At 42.2% G+C, this 22,201-nt stretch overlaps 1 protein-coding gene across 10 annotated transcripts in view; it reads right to left on the bottom strand.

Moving 5' to 3' along the window:
- Positions 1-14,632: 14,632 nt before the first annotated feature.
- The window catches only part of PCNT (pericentrin), a 315,970-nt gene continuing 308,401 nt past the window's right edge, over positions 14,633-22,201 (bottom strand). For 6 of the 10 annotated variants that reach the window (XM_078378579.1, XM_078378612.1, XM_078378615.1 and 3 more), the window contains 2 exons: positions 18,874-18,917; positions 14,633-15,069 (listed from right to left, as the gene is read on the bottom strand). In XM_078378579.1, the coding sequence (XP_078234705.1) occupies positions 15,013-15,069; positions 18,874-18,917 (101 nt within the window). In that variant the 3' untranslated portion in view covers positions 14,633-15,012. Of the gene's footprint in view, positions 15,070-18,786; positions 18,918-22,201 lie in introns of all 10 variants that reach the window. The other 4 variants (XM_072976792.2, XM_072976803.2, XM_072976795.2 and 1 more) reach the window with 2 other exon arrangements.

Below are 22,201 nucleotides of genomic sequence, written 5' to 3'. Positions count from 1 at the left end.
TCTGAGCCAGGAAAGTCCCAAAATAAGTGGAAAACGGGGCATACGGGCGATGTTGAATTGTAGCTGTTCCTGATGTTGTTGAACCTGGAGGATGACCGGTTGGGTTTCTTGGGTCACAGGACCGGAACGGAGGAGACGTCCATCTATGGATTCGACTAGGGTCGGGGTTTCTTTATCTTGTACCGGGATCCGGTGCTGTTTCACAAAAGTGGTGTCGATAAAACAGCGATCCGCCCCAGAGTCAACCATGGCGTGAACGAACAACCAACGTCCATCCAGCAGGCAGAGTTTAACGGGTACAAGGAATGGTCCTGGGATGTTAAGATGTGGTTCAGGGGACCCAGCTAAGTGCCCCACGTCTGAGGGCCCATTCAGACATGAGGCAATTCTTTTAACGGTTTCACAGAGTCGAGGTTACGCCGCTTAACCAGACAGCCCGAAGCAAAGTGTCCTGCTCCCCCACAGTACAGACAAAGATTCTGGGAGCGGCGTCGTGTCTTTTCCTCAGGGCTGAGGCGGGGCCGAGCTGCTCCCAATTGCATAGGTTCAGAGTCCTCTGGTCTGTTATTGGGAGCTGGCAAGGGTGACTGCAGGAGACGGGAACCACCCTGTGCTAAGCGTCGGCTTTCCAAGCGGCCATCAATGCATAAGCATAGAGTGATTAGCTCTTGCAACGTGTTGGGTCGATCTACACATGCCAGCTCATCCAGCTAACCCCTCCATATATTGGTCCATAAGAGCTGGCTCATTCCAGAGTAAGTCTTCAGCCAGGAGTCTGAACTCGGTAGAATACTGAGAAACTGAAGCCTTGATTTTCCCTCCATGTTGGGAAAAGTGTGGTGGTGGAAGCAATCTGTCACGTTCCTGGGGATTACAATAGCCGAAGTCCGATAAACCAGTCCAGGATCAGAGATAACAAAAATGCAAAGCCAAAGTCCAGAAACCAACTTATAGAATGAAGTCCAATGTCAAAGTCCAGGGCCAAAGTCCAGAGTCCAATACCAACGCAGTCCAGGGTCAAAGTCCAGAGTTCAGAGACAGGAACAAGATGCAAGAAACATGGATGCAAGCCAAGGTTTTGACTCTCTGCTTCCACGAAGTTTCTGGCTTCACTGGAAGCTTGTTTTATAATGAAACAGCTCCTTGAGCTGCTGGAAAGCTTTCTATTCTGCTAGTACTCAGGACTAGATGAACGTAGGTCTCTGTGGAAAGCCTTTGAGCGATCCTCTGATCTTCTTGTCATAAGTCTTTCCCGAAGCCTGCCCCAAAGCCTGTCTGCTGTGGAGGGAGAATCTGGAGGCGGTTCAGGTGTTTCTGATCTCTCCATATTCTCTTCAGCCACAGTTAACCCTTCTGGGTCCAGGTCTTCGGAAGCACTCATGACACGGGGGCAGAGACTTCCGGGCCAGCTCTTGAGTTCTTGGAGACCATGGCCTTCTTGAACATGTCCCAACATGTCAACGGCCCCACCCACGTGGGTGGTCATACACTTGATCTGTTTTTTTCCACCAATGGGAGCGAGAGTGGTTCAATGGTGACTGACCTTGAGTCGGTATCCTTGTCATGGTCGGATCACCACCTAATAAAATGCACCCTCAAAATGGCTCTCCCCCTTCGCAGGGAGCAGAGACCTATTGTTATGGTCCGCCCTTGAAGGCTACTGGATCCGGCTGGATTCCAGGAAGCCATGAGAGGTGTTACGGCTGACCTGGCTGGCGCTCCTGTCGAGGCTCTGGTTGATGGCTGGTTCGCCGCCGCGGCTAGGGCTGTAGACATGATCGCTCCTAAAAGCCCTATCCATCGCAGAGACCGCCCGGCGCCATGGTTTAATCAGGATCTCCGGGCGTTGAAGCGGGTCAGGAGACGGCTAGAGCGCAAATGGAGAAAGGACCTGACGGATTATAATTGGATAGCTGTCAAGGTCACTACTAACCTTTACCTGGCTAAGGTAAAGGCTGCCAGTTGAGCATACATCGCTAACCGGATAAGCGAAGCGTCCAACCAGCAGGCGGAACTATTCCGTATAGTACGCGACCTATCTGGAATTGGTCTGAGTGATGGGCCTCCCCCTAGTTTTTCACCGGACCAATTTGCAGCATTTTTTAAATCGAAAGTGGAGGCCATCCGCCAGGACCTCTCTCCTTTTTTGAATACAGTGAGTCGAGCAGAGATGTCCAGTGCTCCGTCTTTCCCGGTGATTTTTGACTCCTTTCAGCCTGTCACGCCTGACTCTGTGGCCAGGGCACTTGATCGCTGTCGTGCCACCACCTCCTCCCTGGACCCTTGCCCGGCCTGGCTAATCAAAGCAGCCAGGCCTTCAACAACGGAATGGGCCACTGTAATAATTAATGGGTCTTTCCTTGAGGGCAGATTTCCATCTGCCCTCAAGGACACGCTCATTAGGCCCATTAGGAAGTAACCTAGTTTGGTGGCGGACGAAATTGGCAACTATAGGCCCGTCGCCAATGTTTCTTTCTTAAGCAAGGTGGTCGAGAGGGTGGTGGCCGATCAGCTCCAGGCACTCTTGGATGAAACAGATGCCCTGGATCCGTTTCAGTCGGGCTTCAGGTTGCGCCACGGTACAGAAACGGCATTGGTCGCCCTGTTGAGGGAGGCTGACAGGGGCAAAGTGTCTCTGCTGGTCCTCCTCAATATCTCAGCGGCCTTTGATACCATTGACCACGGTATCCTCCTGGGGAGGCTCTCTGAGTTGGGAATAGGTGGCCTGGCATTGGTCTGACTCTGTTCCTTCTTGGAGGACCGCCCCCAGAGAGTGCAGCTTGGGGAGAGTGTCTTGGCCCCGTGGAGTCTCAATTGTGGGGTCCCACAGAGGTCGATTATCTCCCCAATGCTGTTCAACATCTACATGAGGCCGCTGGGTGGGGTCATCAGGGGGTGTGGAGCCTTGTATCATCAGTATGCCGATGACACTCAGCTCTACATCTTCACCAACTGCAGGAGATGCCGTTCTGTCCCTTCAGCGCTGCCTGGGGACTGTACTGCAATGGATGCAGGAGAATGGCCTGAGGCTGAACCCGCACAAGACAGAGGTACTGAGGGTGGGCACCCCCACAGCTGGGGACTTGGGAAACTCCCTTTCTTTTGGGGGGAGTGACTCTTCCCACCAGGGATGGGGTCCGCAGCTTGGGGATCCATCTGGACCCGGCGCTTACGATGGAATCTCAGGTGGCGTCGGTGGTCCGTACCGCCTTTTTGCATCTTAGGTGGATAGCCAAGCTGCGGTCCTACTTTGATGTTGGGGCGCTCACTACCATGGTGCATGCGCTCGTAATCTCAAGATTAGGCCACTGTAATGTGCTCTACGTGGGGCTACTTTTGAGGCTGCTGCAGAAACTACAGGTGGTGCAGAATGCGGCAGCCAGATTACTTAGTGGAGTGAAAAAATACCAACATATCTCACTCACTCTGGCCGTGTTGCATTGGCTGCCCATCCGATTCCGCATCGACTTCAAAGTGTTGATGCTTACGTACAAAGCCCTAAACGGTTTAGGGCCTCGATACTTGGCGGAACGCCTACTCCCACCAAGATCTACCCGTGTCACTCATGCGAGCCAGGAGGTGAGGCTGAGGAGCCTAACGCCGAGGGAGGCCTGGAAGGAAAAGACAAGAAATCGGGCCTTCTCGGCGGTGGCTCCTCGCCTCTGGAACAATCTACCTCCTGAGATTCGCGTGGCTGCCTCGCTGGGTATCTTTAAGAATCAATTAAAAACATGGATGTTTCGGCAGGCCTTCCCATCAGATAATTCCTGATGCCCTTTTCTTCCCTTTCCTATTGTCTCTTCTATCTTGTTCTGTTTTTGTTATGTAAAAATTGTTTTATATATATATTTATTGTATTATTTTATGTTGTTAGCTGCCTAGAGTGGTCCTCATCCGACCAGATAGGCGGGATATAAATAAATAAACAAATAAATAATAAATGTCAAAATTCCAAATTGTTCTTTTTACTATTTTCTGCCTTCCAGATTTAAGTTCTCATTTCAATGTATGCTCTTTATACGATGTCTGTTGACTCAATCCATTTATAGAATAAGTCCCATCTTTCAGTTGCCTTTTGTAAAGGACAGTCCTTCATCACTTCTGATAAAATGTCAATTTCCGCTGTTTCCCGTATTTTCTCTATAAAATCTTGTTTTGGTACCGTCGGATTTTTCCAATTTTTGGCATATAGAATTCTGGCTGCAGTGACTATGTATATAACTATATACTCCTTTGTCATATCTATGTTATCAGGTACCATACTCAATAAAAAAAGTTATGGGGTTAATGGCACCTTACAAAGCAATATTTGTTGCAACACAGCATGTACTCTTTTCCAATACTGTTTCGCTACTCTACATGACCACCACATATAATAATAGCTTCCCACATGTGCTTCACATTCCCAACACACATTTGATACATCTGTATACATCTTCGACAATTTTTCTGGAGTCATATGCCACCTGTAAAACATCTTGCATATATTCTCCTTAAAATTCATCGATCTTGTAAGCTTTATATTATTTTGCCATATTTTCAACCATTGATCAATATCAACATTATGCCCTATGTTTTGTGCCCAGTTAATCATACATTCTTTAACCATTTCATCTTGCATTTTGATTTCTAACAGATAGTTATACATTTTCTTAACTATTTTATCTTTTGAACCTAGTAAAAGCTTATCAAACATCGTTTATTCTGAGTAGAAACCTTCTATTTTGTCTTTTATATATCTGAATTCCAGCTGTGCTCTGGACCACCAGTCTATGTAAATATTCTGTGTCTCTAGCTCTTCTTTGGACCTTAATTCACCATCCTTTATTAATAAATCTTGATATCTTAAACGTTTTGCTTTTGTCATGAGATAAGGTTGTGCAAAGCCGCTATAGGTGATACCCATACAGGTGTTTTTTGATAAATTTGTTGTATAATCTTTCTCCACGTTCCCAATAAAACTCTTCTTATCATATGTAAATTAAAATGCTTTTACTCTTTATCCTTTTTATACCATAGATAAGCGTGCCAGCCTAGCTGTAAATCATGTCCTTCGAAGTTGAGTATGTGATGAGATGGTATTTGTAGTTAAAATCTTGTAAGGAACATGGGTTTTGTAACTGAGAAATGTGTAGGAGAGGTTCCATCTTGTTTCTCTGTATAAAGGATCTATGCTATGCTGACAGGTTGTTTGCTAGTGAGAGCAGGGAGAATGCTATTCTGAGAGCATGAGAAAGGACTCTGTGAGATAAGATAGATGGGTATTGTTGTGACTCTTTGAAAACCACAGGAACCCAAATAACATGTTACCCATGGGAGAGAAAGTCATGTGGTACGACAGGACTGTTTGCCTAGCAACAGATTGTGATTGGATGACATCGTGGGAAGGAGCGATAAGACCTTACCAGTTACTCTTGAAAAAGGAACTTTTTGCCTATGGACATTGTCATTCATGACTCATCCTAATGTCTTTCGGGACCCACTCTTCAGTCTTTCGTGACTTACTCGTGGCCTACACACATGGATTATACATGGACTATAGTGGATTACCCTTTGGCCTATGGACTATTTCCTATGGACTATTTCCTATGGAATACCCTTTACGGACTACTTCTTATGGAATACTCCTTATGGACTATTATCTTGGATTTTTCACAGGACAATGGGACATATTCTTATACAGTGGTGCCTCACTTAACGAGTGCACCGTTTAACGAAAAATCCGTATAGCGATCCCTCTTTGGGGATCGCTATACGGATCAGCCCCAATCGCCGCACTCGCTTTGTGACGATTGGGGCTCCGGCGGCCATTTTGGAGCCGCCGAACAGCTGATCGGCGGCTCAAAAATGGCTGCCGCATGACCCGAAATGGACCCTATCAGCATTTTCGCGCCCTCCCCTTGCTTAGGGAGGTCGCGAAAACGCTGCGGGGGGGCATTTCGGGCCATCCGGCGGCCATTTTGGAGCCGCCGATCAGCTGATCGGCGGCTCCAAAATGGCCGCCGGAGCGAAAACATCGCTGGAGGGGGTAAGTTTAGACACTTATTGGAACGCATTAAACTAAGTTTAATGCGTTCCAATAGGTTTCCCTGCCCCGCACAGCGATGTTTTCGTATAGCGAAGGTTAATCCGGATTAACCTCGCTATACGGGGCACCACTGTACTGGATTTTTCTTTTTGTACAGTATTTTTCTTCTACAGGATTATTGAGGACTATGGACTTTTTCTAACATAATTGGACTATTTTGCTTTTCCTAATGGATTACCTTAGTGGAACTGTTTTTATTCTTTTTAATGGCTTTTTGTATTCTTGTAAGGTTTTTGGACATTTGCATATTTTTCATGTTTTCTTTGCCTTACTACAGATTTGTAAATAACCAGCACAATGCCTATTTACTTGCTTTGGTTTAATTTGGCTTTGATACCTAGGAACATGCTTATTCTTTAATAAAATAATGATTATAAAAATCAATTGGTTTCCTAAACAATAAACTTGTCTTAGGGTCATCTGAGAGTGCTGCCTTGGCCTAGCATACTTAAGGAGTCCTGCCTGTGGTGCGAGATAAGTCTAAGGACTACAAAGCCCACATGTTTTTCTAACAGTAATATCTGAGAGTACAAGGGTGTTCTTATTAGGGCAGACTTGTAAGATGGGGAGTTGTTCACGTCTAGCTGGGTTCTAGGACTCACTCAGCACGTGTTAGCGTGTCCAATCTCCAAATTACTCTCTGTCCGAGCATTCACGCGTGCTTTCGAGCGCCGTGTTTGTCACAGAGTACTCTGTCATTTTCCAGAGTTATCCATTATTTTATCCAATCTAAAATACAGGATCTATAATACAGAAACCAATCTGGAAGACCAAAGCCAGCACTCTGTTTGGCATCTTGCATTGCTTTAATTTTAATTCTTGGTTTTTTGCCTTGCCATACAAATCTCAGGATTATCTTATTAAGTTCTTGGAAAAAGGTCTGTTTTAATATGATAGAGATTGTCTGATATAAGAATAAAAATTTTGGCAAGACACTCATTTTAATCGTCGCAATCCTTCCCAACAGCGATAATTATAGTTTATCCCATTTCTCCAAATTGTTCTGTATCTCCTTCATCAATTTCATATAATTATCTTTAAATAGTGTACGCATCTTCTTTGTAATTTGGATCCCTAAATATCGAATTCTCTTTTCCTCTTGGAAGTTCGTCTTCTCTACTAACTTCTGCCGTTCTTGTTCTCTCATAGTTTTAATAAGTATTTTTGTTTTCTTTTGGTTTATTCTCATTCCTGCCATATCACCAAAAGTTTTTCTATGTCGCCATCAGGTCTTCTATTGAATGCACTGGATCTTCCAGTATAATGACTAAGTCATCTGCAAAAGCCTGAAGTTTGTAATTTTGGCCTTTTACTTTCAATCCTTTCAATTCCTTTTTATCTCTGATTTGTTTGGTTAATATTTCTAGAGTCAAAATAAATAATAGTGGAGAGAGTGGACACCCCTGTCTGGTACCTTTCTGTATTTGTATTTCTTACTAAGGTTGGCATTCCACTTTCTTCCAGTAGGTATCACTATAGTCCATTACAAAATCTGTCCTTTCCGCTGTAAATCCAGTCCACGACTCCAGTCTTGCTTTCCAATTGCTCCCTCCAGTCTACAGCCGTAGCCTCCAAAGGGGGGGGGTTTCTCCCCCACCGGGATAGAATATAGTCCCAAAGTCCCCAAAACTGGTACTCAATCTGCTGTTAAAAACTCTGTCAGATTCTTTATAACATCAACACAAGCTCTGTCCGTAAATGCTTGTTTCACCAAGATGTTTTCCAGGGAGAGCTTTATTTTCTTTTCTGTGGCTGCTGACCTTGGCTGGTCTGCGGTCTGCCAGAAGTTTAGTTTCGCTTTGAGATAGTACTACAGCAGAGCCGGTAAGCAAAGATTTGCCGCTACTATACTCCTATCGGCCCTTATCTTTTTACCAGTCCATTTTTAAGTTAAGGGCTTCAATTTTATTTATTATTATCAGTTTTTAACTCTAATTCTCTGTTCTCCTTTTCCTCAGGGATGAATCAGATTACTCACTGCTGGTCACCAAGATGGCGTCCTGTTCCAGTCTGTGCTTCGTGATTCTCTTCAGAGGGAGAAAAAGACGAGCTGCTGCCCCTCATTCCTTCCTCCGATGCTCACTCGCAGCCCAGAAGAGCCTCTCCTGGCCCCTCCTGACCCTTGTTACTAAGTCGGTTTTCAGCTTTTCCCGGGTGCTCTCGCCCCTGGGTGCAAGGTGTCTGCAAAGATGACCATAATTTTGTTAATTGGGACAGTCCTCTTTGAAGAGCCACGTGTCAGCATGCTGTTTTAAGCTTCTGTTGTTGTGACATGCTATCAACGTTGCTCCTTTGCGCTGTCCTCAACAGCCCTGCACAGCTGCTGCAAACTCAACCCTGTGGGTTCTCTGATGGTGTCAATCCATCTCATATTTGGTTTTCCTCTTTTCCTGTTGTCTCCAACTTTTCTACAGAACCTGGAATGGAGAGGGATTAAATGATTGTGGCGTTGTTCTGAGACCAGACATGGTTGTTTTGGGTTTTTCAGGAAGAACAACCTTAAGAACATGGCCAAAGAGCCCGAAAAACCCACAACAACCAATTAAGGGAATAACCTTTCAACTTTTTGGAATTGGCAGTTAGATGCAGGGAATCAATACAAAACCTGTGGTTGCTGTTATTGTTATGTGTCGTCAAATTCCCCCCTACTTAGGGTGACCCTAGGAATGAGCAATCTCCAACATGGCCTGGCCTCAACAGCCCTGCCCATCTATTGCAAATTCAAGCTTGTGGTTTCCTTAGGGAGTAGGTCTATTTTGCATTTACCTTTCCTCTTTCCCTGCTGCCTTCCACGTTTCCAAGTATTATGGTCTTTTTCAATCTATGCCTGCCTTCTCATGATGTGCCCGAAGTAGGACAGCCTCAGGTTTGTTTGATTTTTGCCTCTGGAGATAATTTAGGCTTAATTGGATCTAGAACCCACTTACTCATATTTTTTGGCAGTCCAGGGTATCTGCCATACGATCCGATCAGGCTGAAGGTGTCTGCAAAGATGATCATAATTTTGTTAATTGGGACAGTCCTCTTTGAAGAGCCACGTGTCAGCATGCTGTTTTAAGCTTCTGTTGTTGTGACATGCTATCAACGTTGCTCCTTTGTGCTGTCCTCAACAGCCCTGCACAGCTGCTGCAAACTCAACCCTGTGGGTTCTCTGATGGTGTCAATCCATCTCATATTTGGTTTTCCTCTTTTCCTGTTGCCTCCAACTTTTCTACAGAACCTGGAATGGAGAGGGATTAAATGATTGTGGTGTTGTTCTCAGACCACATCCCAGGGTGGCAGCCCTCTCTTGCTTGTGCTACAGAAAAAGCTTCATTATTATTATTATTACTGTTGCTTTGTGGTAAGAACTTTTTTTCCGGAAGGGGTCAGAGAATTTGAGAGTTATTCTCAAGTTCATCTTCGCTTTACATGTGTGTTATGTGCCATTCAAGATGACCCTAATAGGCCTTTCAAGGCATGTGAGATATTTAAAGATATTTGAGATATCTAAGGAGTGGCTTTACCAGTTCCACACCCTCAGTGAGTTTCCATGCCTGAATGGGAATTCGAATGCAGGACTCTGGAGTCCCAGTCTGTCCCTCTCTTAATCACACTACACTGGGTATCACTGAATATCTCTAAAACCTATAGGCTTTAGAGAAAGGTGCAAAAGCCCTTAGGTGGAAACGGTACAAAAGAGAGCAACTCAAACAATGACTGAACTGGGGCACCTACCTGAGGAGGAAAGGCTACAGTGTGTGGGGCTCTTGAGTCTAGAGGAAAGGCACCTGATGGGGGAAGTGATAGAGAGGTATCAAATTCTGCAGGGGATGGATAAAGTGGATAGAGGGAAGCTCTTTTCCCTCTCAGGCAATACCAGAACCAGGGGACCTCCACTCCAATGGAGTGTTGGGAGAGTGAGGACAGACAAAAGAAAATGTTTATTGACTCAGTGTGTGGTTAGTCTGTGGAACTCCTTGCCACCTGATGGGGTGATGGCATCTGGCCTAGATGCCTTGAAAAGGGGGTTGGACAGATTCCTGGAGGAATAGTCCATCACAGGTGACAAGCCATGATGAGGAGGATGTACAATCTCCAGGCTTAAAAGGAAGGTCCCTCCAAATTCCAGATGCAGGGGTGGGGAATCCGGAGACAGGCATCTAGTTGTCTCTTTGCTCCCAGAGGCATCTGGTGGGCCCACTGAGAGATCCAGGATGCTGGACTGAGATAGCCCCTTGGCCTAATCCAGCAGGGCTCCTCTTAGGTTCTTATGCGGTTTTACTATTTCCCCATGTGTGCAGATATGGGGAGAAAAATGTGTCTCATTTTCTATATTTTAGACACAGACTAGGTTTTAGCAAATTAAAGTTTTGTGCAGCACAACAGCAGTTTAAGGAGACTCTTATGAGGAGCATAATTCTCTTGAATAATTGAAATATAACATCTATGTACAGCAGGGGTGAGCAACGTCTGTTGCCCCTGGGCTCAATTTTTGCTGCACAGGGCTATCTATAAGTTGCAAAGTCCACCTCCTTCTTCTTCCCAAAGTGACTAGAATTCTAATTCTGGTTTTCAAAAAGAGTTATTTTATGTGTGTGTGTGTGCATGATTGCATGTGTGTTTGCGCATGCTCAGTAATGCCAAAGGACCCTGTAGATATTTTGTAAGGTAAATCCTTACACCTGGAAGAGCAGTTGTTCACATTCTTTTCACCAGGAATCTTGTAAAGTTTTAAATTTCTGGTCAAATTCCTTTGTGTGTTGCAGTAGAAGTACAGAGATCCACAGAGCAGATGTGACAGAGTTCGTCACTAGGGTATGACATTTTCTTGATTTTTGAAGGGGGGGGGAATGGAGAGGTCGAGTTCTTTGGAATGGAAATGTGATTAACAGCATTAATGGGTTTGTCAGCAACAACTTCTGCAGGGCGAACATGGCCAACATCTGTTGGTAACTCTGTCCATAAAAGGGACAAACTGTCACGGGAATCTTCCTTCCTCAGCAGGGAGATGGTCTGAACCTCTCTTGATCAGGTGAGTATTTTAAAGATTCAAGGTTCTCCTTCCTCTTCCTTCTCTTCTTCCCACACAACTACCTTCCTTGTTTCCCCAGACCAGGGAACAGAGATTAAACCTGCACTGCATGGGGTTACACTCTCCCTGAAAACTAAGGCTTGTATTTTAGGACTCTTCCCTGAGGACTTGTGTGGGGCTGAAGGAGAAAAGGGACAGAGGAGGACAGAGGAGATGAAAATGGAAGGTGGACATTCGGGAAAGACAGTGGAGGTGGGGAGAGTCTTATGTTTTTGGTGAAACTGCGGCATGAAGAGAAAGCGGGAACTGAGAAGAGGAAACGGCTGCTGAGGGTGAGTCGGGGAGGGGGATTCCGCCAGGGCTATGAGGGAAGCCATCATCACCACTAGCGCTGCCACCAACACCAACACCCCTCAAAGCGACTGGCGATGGGCACGGGGTGGAGGGGAAAGATGGAGGAGGAGGAGACCTCAGAGGAGTCAGTAACTGAAGGACCGATTGAGGTGGTGGGGTTGAGGTGGAGTGGCAACAGACTGAAAGGAGACCATACCTTCCAAGCCAGAAGGAAGCGGAGGGGAGAATAACTCCACAACAGGTGCACAAAGGCAGCCTCCAGGTAACAACAAACAGGGCTATCAGTCATTTCAGGAGCAGGAAAGGGGAGGGAAGCAATTTTTGCTGGTGAGCTGTAGGGCGAAATAGGAGGTAAAGGGAAGGAGAGATGTGTCAGTTCTCTGTCAAACTTGGTCATAAGCACCCACTGTGAGGTGTGTGTTTGTGTGTGTGGTTTTGGCACATGTCCATGGTGAGGGTAACAGCAGCGGTATGCCCAAACAGATACAGTGGTGCCCCGCATAGCGAGGTTAATCCGTTCCGGATTAACCGTCGATATGGTGAAACATCGCTGTACGGAACGGAAAAACCCATTGGAACAAAGTTTAATGCGTTCCAATGGGCCCCAAACTCACCATTCAGCGAAGTTCCTCCATAGTGCAGGCATTTTCGCGACCTCGGTAAGCGAGGTCAGGGTGCGAAAACGCTGCGCGCGGCAATTTTGGGTGTTCCGGCGGCCATTTTGGAACCGCCGATCAGCTGTTCCCCCGACATCGCTATGCGAAAATTGGTAAGTGAAACGCTTACTGATCATCGCAAAGCGATTTTTGCCCATAGGGGCCATCGGTATGCGATCGTGTTTGCGATCGCAAAATCTGCATCGGTATGCGGATTTGTTGTTAAACTGTGCGCTCGTTATGCGAGGCACCACTGTACACTTATCCAGATGTCTTAATCATGTGAGAAGTAGCTGTGATAATAGGCAGTAGGGAGACCACTGTGGAAAAAACTCTCATCAGATCCCATTTATTTATTTATTTATTTATTTATTTATTTATTTATTTATTTATTTATTTTTCATTAGGACATAGAACCTGTTGTTAATTTATTTGAATCCCACCACTGGCCATTTTGTATGCTTTATGCTAAGATGTAGTATAGAGAGAGTATTTGAGGAGGGAGGCTAACCCTTGCCTTCCCTTAAAGAAGCTTTTTAGAAGTTTACTTGATTTTTGCTAGTTGAATTTTGTTAAGATACTAACTGCAATTTCTTATGAAATTTAACTTATGCTTTGCTTATGCAACAAACTGAATATCTCTAAATACTTTATTTTTCTAATAAAAATTATTCTTAAAATCCTTAAGATTGGTCTCTTGAACAGCAAGTCTGCTGAGCCTGCTTCCAGAAGAATAGTTCGGCTACAGAATGCTACAGAGTCCTTTTGTCTGAGCTTTGTTCATCCTGGCAGACTCCAAATCTCATGATTTTTCTCTTTTTTCTTTCTTACTTTAGTACAAGCAAGGATTTTCTTTAGAACAGACTTGTGGTAAGGGGTTTGTGTTACGTCCTGGCTGAGTCACCCGGACTCTGCTCAGCTAATTAGTACACTTACACCTGGATACTCTGTTCGGGAAGCGAGCAATCCTTCAGGGGACCCTGTTTCTGACAATCTCCTCTACCTCTTTTCTCTGTTGGGTGGTAAGGGAGTGGCCCAGATTTAACGGGTTGGATTGGGGTGGCGCGCCATCTCTCATTGAGCTATTCAGCAGTTCAGTTGTTTATTGTTCTGTTGGGCACTTGGAAAGTTGTTTTTAAGGTAATTCGTTATGGATGTTGTTGTAACCCTCCTCCCCCAAAGTAATTTGTGTGAGTAAATGTTGCAAAGAGTGTTAGTTACTCATTATTTTCTGACTACTGTAAAACCCTTAGGACTGTGAAGTGATTGGGATAAAACTTGAAAATTCTCAAAATCTTCTGAAAAGATAATGTGAAAATGTTACATTAAACAAGTTTCGTTTGTAGAAGGTTGCTTTGGTCAACAGATTTTTACATTATTCTAACAATGCTCCTTGAAGTTAAAAAAACAATTTTAAACTGCTACAAAGCAATATACAACCCTAATTTGCTTCTCTATTTCCTTAATACAAAGTCTACTACCTACAGAATTTCTCTCTAACTTTGCTTAGCTTTTTCAAAAAAATTATTTTGAGACCAAAGTGGGTTGCTATCTTGAATTTAGAGTTCAGACAGCAGCAAAATCAATATTCCTTTCCTTTCAAACAAATACTCTATTATTCTACGATTCTCTGATTCTTCTGTTACAACTTGTAGCGAAACAGCTTACCGATCATCGTAAAGCAATTTTTTCCCATTAGAAACATCGCAATGCGATCGCAAAAAATTCGTCGCTATGCGGATTCGTCGTTAAACGGGGCACCACTGTATACAATTTTGGTTTTATCAATATATTTTAAATCATCCAGAACTCCAGGTGATGCAGGAGGTAACAGTGTTATTTCTTTTAAATCATAACTCAAGAACCCTTTGCCCAAACATTCCCAAATGTGGCACAGAGCAAGAGCAGACTTTCTGCTATATCTGTCCCAGATTTGGTGCTGATTCAAGGTTCAGTTTCATAGTCATAATTTTTTGTTTGAGGCACCCATATTTTTGAACTGTCTTATGGAATGCTGAATCCTGCTGTGAGCACATACAGTCTCGAGCTGTATCTAAAATATCTGAAAGAGACAAGGAGGACACAATAGAATCCTGTTACTTAGCGTAGTGCTAGAGTAGGCCCACTGAATTAGTTTCTGTTGAGACAACGCCTCAAAAAATTCCATTTGATTCAGTGGGTCTACTCTAGTTGAAACTTGCAAAGTAGACCCACTGAAATAAATAGAATTTACAGAGGAGCTGACTCACCAAATCCCCACTGATTCAGGGGACCCAACCCAACACAGCTTACCATGTTTAGCAATAGGATTTCAAGGGAGGCTCAGCTCACTAAACTAAACTGTGGTCAAATATAGTAAATAATTTCACCAGAATGGATCAATGCAACAGAAATGCTGAATGAGCATCTTTCTTTACTCTCTTGCGTGTAAAAGGGCATAAAAGATCTTCAAACTAATAAAGCTTCACCCTTTTGAAAGGTAAGCAGTGGCAACCATTAAAAACAGAAATAAACAAAATGTAGAAGTCAAATATATTTTTAATAACAGTCTTTGAAATCCAAGGAGGAGAGGTGACAGATGCATGCTGGCAATTAATAATTAATATTACGGCAATGCCGAACATTAATAATACAGCAATGCATACTTATCTTAAGCTTGTATACTTCCTGATAAAACTAATATGAAAATATTGCAGAAACATTTTGACATGGAATACTCAATTATAAGCAAACTATAATTTTTAAAAAACATTCTATAGAAAATATGATGCAAAATTGTTATAGACACAGAGTGTTTTATTCAACTGAACATCAATGCTGTCAGACTCTACGAAGGCAGGTATATGGCTCACACAAGGCATTCACCAGAGAATAATGTGGTGGCAGATGTTTTCTGTAGTTCAGATCCAGGATGAGTTCTCACTACAATTAAAGGCTTTCTTGCTGTGGAGCCTGTCCTAAATACATACAAATACAAAAGAACTTAGTTACTTTATTAACATTTTACATTTATAAAAGCACAAAGTTTGCATAAGGAATGCAGAGAAGGTTATATGTCAGTAGGGTGTTAAAGGGATTAAGAAAACATGTTTGGGGTTACCCAGTGTTGTGCAATAGATAGAACAACTGACAAAGACCCAGGAGACTCATGTTTGAATCCCTGCTCAGCCATGGAAACTCACTGGGGCAGACTGGAACTGGTAAAATCACCCCATAAGTGTCTCACTTACCTTGAAAGAGTTGGTATAAATTAATTCCAACATGATAGCACATAACAAACATAGGGTCTTAAGACAGCGGTGAATGATCTGATAGCTGCCTGGTAAAAAAGATGTCAGTGGAACTCCTAGTCACTTCCTTTGGCTTATCTTCAGTTCTTTAATCATTAACTCACCTTGTTTATATGTCCAATGTTTTCAGCAGTAATGTTAATGTAATATTGAAGTTCTTTATCTTAATTGTTCTGATTCAGGAAATCTTCAATATAAGTAGGTACTTCTGATTAATCTACAGGATTAAGTCACAAAATACTCAATCTGACTGAAGTTTTCCTGAATCAGTTAGGTTACTTAAAACTGGAAACATTACCGTTTTAGATAAAACAAATGGTAAAAAAAACACTATATAAGTGACAAATAAGTGTAAACTGGGTGTATTATGTATAAAATAGTTATAGATAAGTATGTGGGAGCAACACCACATGTTTTTCAGTAGCAGATGATGACTTTTCTTCTTTTGGTCATTTAAAAAAACCTGTAGTGCCTCAAAAATTGGTGGGGGTGCCTGATACCTCTCATTTAATTAGTTATATGAAGGTCCTGTTTGAATTCAATACACACATTAAAAATCTAATTCATAGTATTTTTAAAACTTGGTGCATGGAACGCTAGCAAGCTTCTTTTCCTATGTAAAAGACCAAGCTAAATCTGGTTTAAGCCAAGCAATTTTATATAATAGTTGTGTACCAATTAACAGCTATGTTCTAATATTTTTTTAAAAATTAATTAAATGTTTAAACTAAACACATCAATAAAATATAACATAAAATTTGCATTCTATCCACACAAATTAGATACAAAATAATAATAATAACACAAAACGTAGTGCTCCCTAATGGGGACCATTCTATCTTACTTAATATTTTATCTTATCCACCTTAAATCCATCATTTAATTGTCTCCATATCTCTTCCAAAAATACATATAACCTTGCTTTGGCTTTTTCCCTTTCCTTTTCTTCAGAGGAGGGCGACAAGATGATCAGGGGGCTGGAAACCAAGACTTGAGAAAAGAAGACTGAGGGGTGATATGATAGCATTTTCCAAATATTTGAAAGGCTGTCATAAAGAAGAGGGGCAAGATCTGCTCTTGATCATCCCGGGGTGCAGGACACGCAACAATGGGCTCAAGTTAAAGGAAGCCAGATTTCGGTTGAATATCAGGAAAAACTTCCTGTTAGAGCAGTATGACAGTGGAACCAGTTACCTTGGGAGTTGGTGAGTGCTTAAGAAAAACTTAAATATGCACCTGGAAGATATGCTTTGATTATATTCCTGCATTGAGCAGGGGGTTGGACTTGATGGCCTCGTAGGCCCCTTCCAACTTAACTTTTCTAAGATTTTATGATTACTCAATACAGCATTTATAAATTAATCCCATATCTTGTTAAATCTATTTGTCTTTAAATCTCCTTTTTTGAACTTAATTTCTGAAGCCAATTAATAGCAATATTCCAAATTTTGTTATAGCATTCATGCAATTGGAAAACCCAATTTTGCTTCCAGGTTTCTGCAATGAGCAGTCATGCAGCTATTAACATTCATCACCATATCTTTTTTACATTACTTATATCATCATTTTCTATTAAAAACAATGTTTTTGTTGACATTTCAAGATTCCAGTATTTCTCTAATCTCTTTACACCACTCCTTTTATACCACTTCACAATTCCACCATAAACACACATATGTTCCCAATTCTTTATCACATCTCCAACATTTCTTAGAATATTTAGCATCTATAATATTTAGTTTTACTGAAGTACCATCTCCATATGGTTTTATACCCATTTATTTTATTCTAATTGGCATATTTTTAAAAACCCTTTTATTCCAGATTTACATCTCTCATATTGTTTTTAACTCTTCTAACTGATCTTCTTCTTCCATCAAACATCTGTACAGTATACCCATTCTTACTTTCTCCTTCCTTTCCCCCTTCACATTCTCCATATTCTTTATAATATTTTTAGTTTTGTGAATTTGCTCTATTTTATCTAGCATGCAGCATCTTCTCTCTTCTTTTTATGTAATCCATGAATTAATTCTATGTGCAGTAATGGATTGGACAATCACCAGTAAACTCAAATTCGAATCCAGATAATGCTGTAGGATACTGTTAGTGGTGTTTCACCTATTTTGAAGGAGGCCTGCCAAAACAACCAATTCATAGGTGCTCTTTGATCTATCATTGATGTGGAGCAATAGCTTAGCTGTAATTAATCATGTCTTGTAACTTCATATTTGCATTACTATGATACATGGGCTGCCTTTTGAGAACAGCCCTGAGATTTCAGTTGGTGCAAAAGAGGGCCATGAGATTGTTAAACAGCAACTAAATTATACAATCATAATATTATCAGTACAATATGATCTGCACTAGCTTTCAGTTTATTTCTGGGTCCAGTTCACCAATCCAATATGAAATTTCAAAGTCCTGAATATCTAGGGACCAGAATACCTGAGGGATTGTTTTCTCCAACATGTACTGGCCCAGACCAATGATAATCTTCAGATGACTTTTTCAAACAAGTGAATCTATTTGAGGCACATAGCTGCTAAAGAATCAGAGAAGTGTAAGCCTAGAAGGGCCCCCAATAATTATTCTGTTAAACCCATGCCAAAACAGGGAGATGTCGCTTTTACTGGTGGCACCTTATCTGTAGAATGGCTTTCTGAGACAGAAGAACTTCACACCTATGTTGTAATCCTTTTGTACCAGATGAAGCTTTTTCTAAATCTGAGGCTTTTCAGTTTTAAAGACATATTCAATGCTTTCAAGATGTTAGATATTACTGTTTCTGGCTTTATTTTGATGCTTTTTAAAAAAAGTTTATTCTGTGTTTTAATGGGTTGGCATTTTTTTAGTCTATATTTTTATTTTTAGGGTTGTATATTGTTCTCGGAACTGCCTACACAGTTTACAGTTATCAAGTGGTACAAATTTAGAATATATATTTGAATTGCATTTTAATTATTTTGCCCTTTTATTTTGCCTTTTTATTGTATTTTAAATGCTATAAGCCGCCCAGAGACCTTCGGGTAGTGTGGGTGGCATATAAGTTAAACAAACAAACAAACAAACAAACAAACAAACAAATAAACAAACATTATTATTATTATTATTATTATTATTATTATTATTATTATTATTATTATTATTATTATTATTATTATTATTATTATTATTATTATTATCATCATCATCATCATCATCATCATCATCATCATCATCATCATCATCATCATCAACGCCTACTCCCACCAAGATCTACCCGTGTCACTTGTGCGAACCAGGAGGTGAGACTGAGGAGCCTAACGCCGAGGGAGGTCCGGAAGGAAAAGACAAGAAAACGGGCCTTCTCAGCGGTGGCTACTCGCCTATGGAACAATTTACCTCCTGAGATTCACGGGTCTCCCTCGCTGGGTATCTTAAGAAACAGTTAAAGCCATGGATGTTTCAGCAGGCCTTTCCATCACATACCTCCTGATTCCCTCTTTCCTCTTCTTCTGTTTTTGTTTTATTTCCTGTGTAATGTAATGTAGTGCTTTTATCATTTAGAATCGTTTATTTGTATTTTTATTGTATTGTTTTTGTTGTTAGCCGCCTAGAGTGGTCCTCACCGACCAGATAGGCGGGGTATAAATTAAATAAATCATCATCATCATCATCATCATCATCATCATTATCGTTGTTGTTGTTGTTGTTACTACATTCCTCTTATTCGAGCTGAATGTTTATGACAAAATCCAGGAAGTACCTAATTAAGCCAAATGACTGGAAGGGGAAATGTACAATCACAGATTTTCATTCCAGATCCATTTACACCAACAAATTGTTACTTTAGCAGTCACCACTCACAATACATAAACAACAGTGGTTGGAACTTATCTAAAAATTGCCATCAGGACCCACAGTTGATATTATTTCAATTAGGTCAAAACCAGGTCAAAACCTTCCTGTTCTGGAAGATTTTTCAATTAAAAATCTTCCGGAACAGGAAGGTTTTGACTTGGCGCTGAAAGGTCATCAATGTCAGTGCCAGATGAATCTCACTCAAGATGGCTTTCCATAGTCTGGGGGCAGCTGCCAAAGAGACCCTTTGTCTACAAGCCATGCCTCTTACCTCCTTGAAGGATGGCTCTTTCAGGAGGACCCCTGGCTAGATTCTAATTGCTGAGTAGGTTTATATGGAAGGAAAAGGTCCTTCAGGTACCCAGGGCCCAAGCTGTTTAAGGCTTTAATTCACACTAATGGGTTTAATCTGCACCTGTGCAGAGGTCTCAGAAATATTCTAGAGCTTTATGCTACGTTTGTTAAGGACCAGCCCCCAGCCCACGAGGCCCGCCTGCCCTTGCAATCACCTCAGTTCCTAAGAACAGCCCGCCACTGCATCAAAAGATACCGAAGTGACAGGCAGAGGGGAGGACCGGCGGCAAGTATGAATTCACAGATGACCACTTGAAGAACCAGAGTTACAGGTAAGTAGCCTCTCGTTCTTCGTCACACTAATGGGTGACTGATAAGCTTACCTTAAAGGTGGAGGGACGTCATGGTAGGATTGATGAAAGGACTGTTCTTCCAAACGAAGCATCTTTTTTGGCCCTCAAATCCAGTTTATAGTGAGAGGCAAACGTGGAAGGCATTGCCCATGGGCAGCTTTGCAAATGTCTGGGAGTGGGACTCCCCGAAGGAAGGCTATGGAAGTAGCTGTCGCTTTAGCAGAATGGGCTTTAATACCCGTAGGCAGTGGCTGCTTAGCAAGCTGGTATGCCAATGTTATGGTAGAAACTATCCCGGGGGAGATAATCTGGGAAGAAACACGAGAGCCCCTGTAAGGGGTGTGTGGTGATATAAATAGTCTTTTTGATTTCCAAAAGGAAGACATCCTGGAGACATAAAAGGCCAAAGCTCTTCTGGTGTCCAACGTGTGTAAGCATTTCTCTAAATCTTTTGAAGGCGAGTGAAAAAAGGTGGATAGGATTATAGGCTGAGAAAGGTGGAAGTGAGAGACGACCTTGGGTAGAAAGGAGATGTCTGGGAATAGAGTAACTTTGTCAGGATGGAACTGAAGAAATGGAGGGTCAGATCTCAGTGCTGCAAGTTTGGAGGCCCTGCGGGTGGACGTGATGGCAACAAGGAAAAGTGTCTTGAGAAAGAGAAGATATTCTGAAGTAGTAGTAAGTGGCTCAAATGGAGGGTGAGAAAGCCAGTGGAGAACAAGAGATAGAGACCATTGTGGGGTAGATGGAGGAACAGCTGGGCACATGTTGGCAACACTCCGTAGAAAGCGTTTGAATGTAGGGTGTTTGAAGATCATGGCAACTTCCGAATCTTGAGGCTGGTATGCAGTTATGGCTGACAAATAAACCTTAAGGGTTGAAAGAGCCAGTTGATTGTGAAACAGATAGGAAAGAAACTGCAGGACTGATTGTAAATCTGTAGGGTTAGTAGGAAGATTATGATCTTGAACAAATTTGAAGAAGTCAGCCCATTTTTGAGAATACAGTGGTGCCTCGCATAACGTTTTTAATTGGTTCCAAAAAAAAAAACCTTATGAGAAAAAAACTTTATGCGAAACACCATTTCCCATAGAGATGCATTGGAAACCGGTTAATCCGTTCCAATAGGCACGGATTGCCGTCCTTAAGCGAAAAAACCCATAGGAAACATCGTTAAACGATACAATGTATCCTCCATTGGAATGTATTGTAGCTGACTCAATAGGTTTCAATGGCTTTGCGAAGTCAATTTTTGCAAAATTAAGTGTGTCATAAAAGGGTCAAAAATGGTTTTAAATGCTTGGATTAGCTTCTGCACCCTCTAAAACGGATGCAAAAGTTAATTTGGCTTTGATCTGACTTTTCGTTAATTAATGGTGATTTTTTTTCCCCCAACTTTTGACAGCTGTCAAAATCTGACAGCTCCATTATTTCCTATGGGGGAAGAAAAAATTCACAAAAAATTAATGAAGACTCAGCAACTGTTCTAAATTCTTGGGTTCGTTAGAGGACCCCCTAAGTTGTGTGCAAACCTGATTTGGCTTTGATCTGAACTTTCGTTAATTTTTTGTAAATTGTTTTCTCCCCCATAGGAAAGCATGGAGCTGTCAGATTTTGACAGGTCCATTGGTTCCTATGGGCCAAAAAACAAAAATTCACAAAAAATTAACGAAACATCAAATCAAAGCCAAATCAGGTTTGCACATGACTTAAGGGGTCCTCTAACGAATCCAAGCATTTAGAACCGTTTTGGACCCTTCTAAGACACTTTTTAAATTGAAAACAAAAAAAAACGTTAAGCGAAGCAGGGGACCTAAAACCAAAAACGTTAAGCGAAGCATGGTCCCAAAAACGCTATGCGAAAATCGCCCATAGGGAAAAACGTTATACGAAGCACAATCTGCCTCTGAAAAAATAAACGTTAAGCGAAAAAAACGTTAAACGAAGCAAACGTTAAGCGAGGCACCACTGTATAGTATGATTATAGAAGGTTTCCAGGCATAAGCAAGGATAGCCTCTATTGGAGAAGGAGTCTCCATGCCATGAGATGGAGGGTCTGTAGATCTGGGTGGTAGGTCCTACCCTGATGTTGTGTGAGGAGGTGTGGGAGAAGGGGTAAATGGATGTGGTCGCTGGCAAGGGAGTGTAACATGGGGAACCACGGTTGTCATGGCCACCATGGAGCAATCAGCATTGCATTTGTCTTCTCATTTCTGATTTTGGTTATTGTCCTTAGAGGAATGGGAGGGAATAGGTATATAAGGTGGGTGGTCCAGTACGCCATGAGAGTGTCTCCCATTGAGTGTTGT

Source organism: Pogona vitticeps, chromosome 1, assembly GCF_051106095.1.
Source record: "Pogona vitticeps strain Pit_001003342236 chromosome 1, PviZW2.1, whole genome shotgun sequence".
Lineage (NCBI taxonomy): Eukaryota > Metazoa > Chordata > Lepidosauria > Squamata > Agamidae > Pogona > Pogona vitticeps.
Note: the sequence above shows the minus strand (reverse complement) of the source record. Positions and strands in the feature narration are given on the sequence as shown.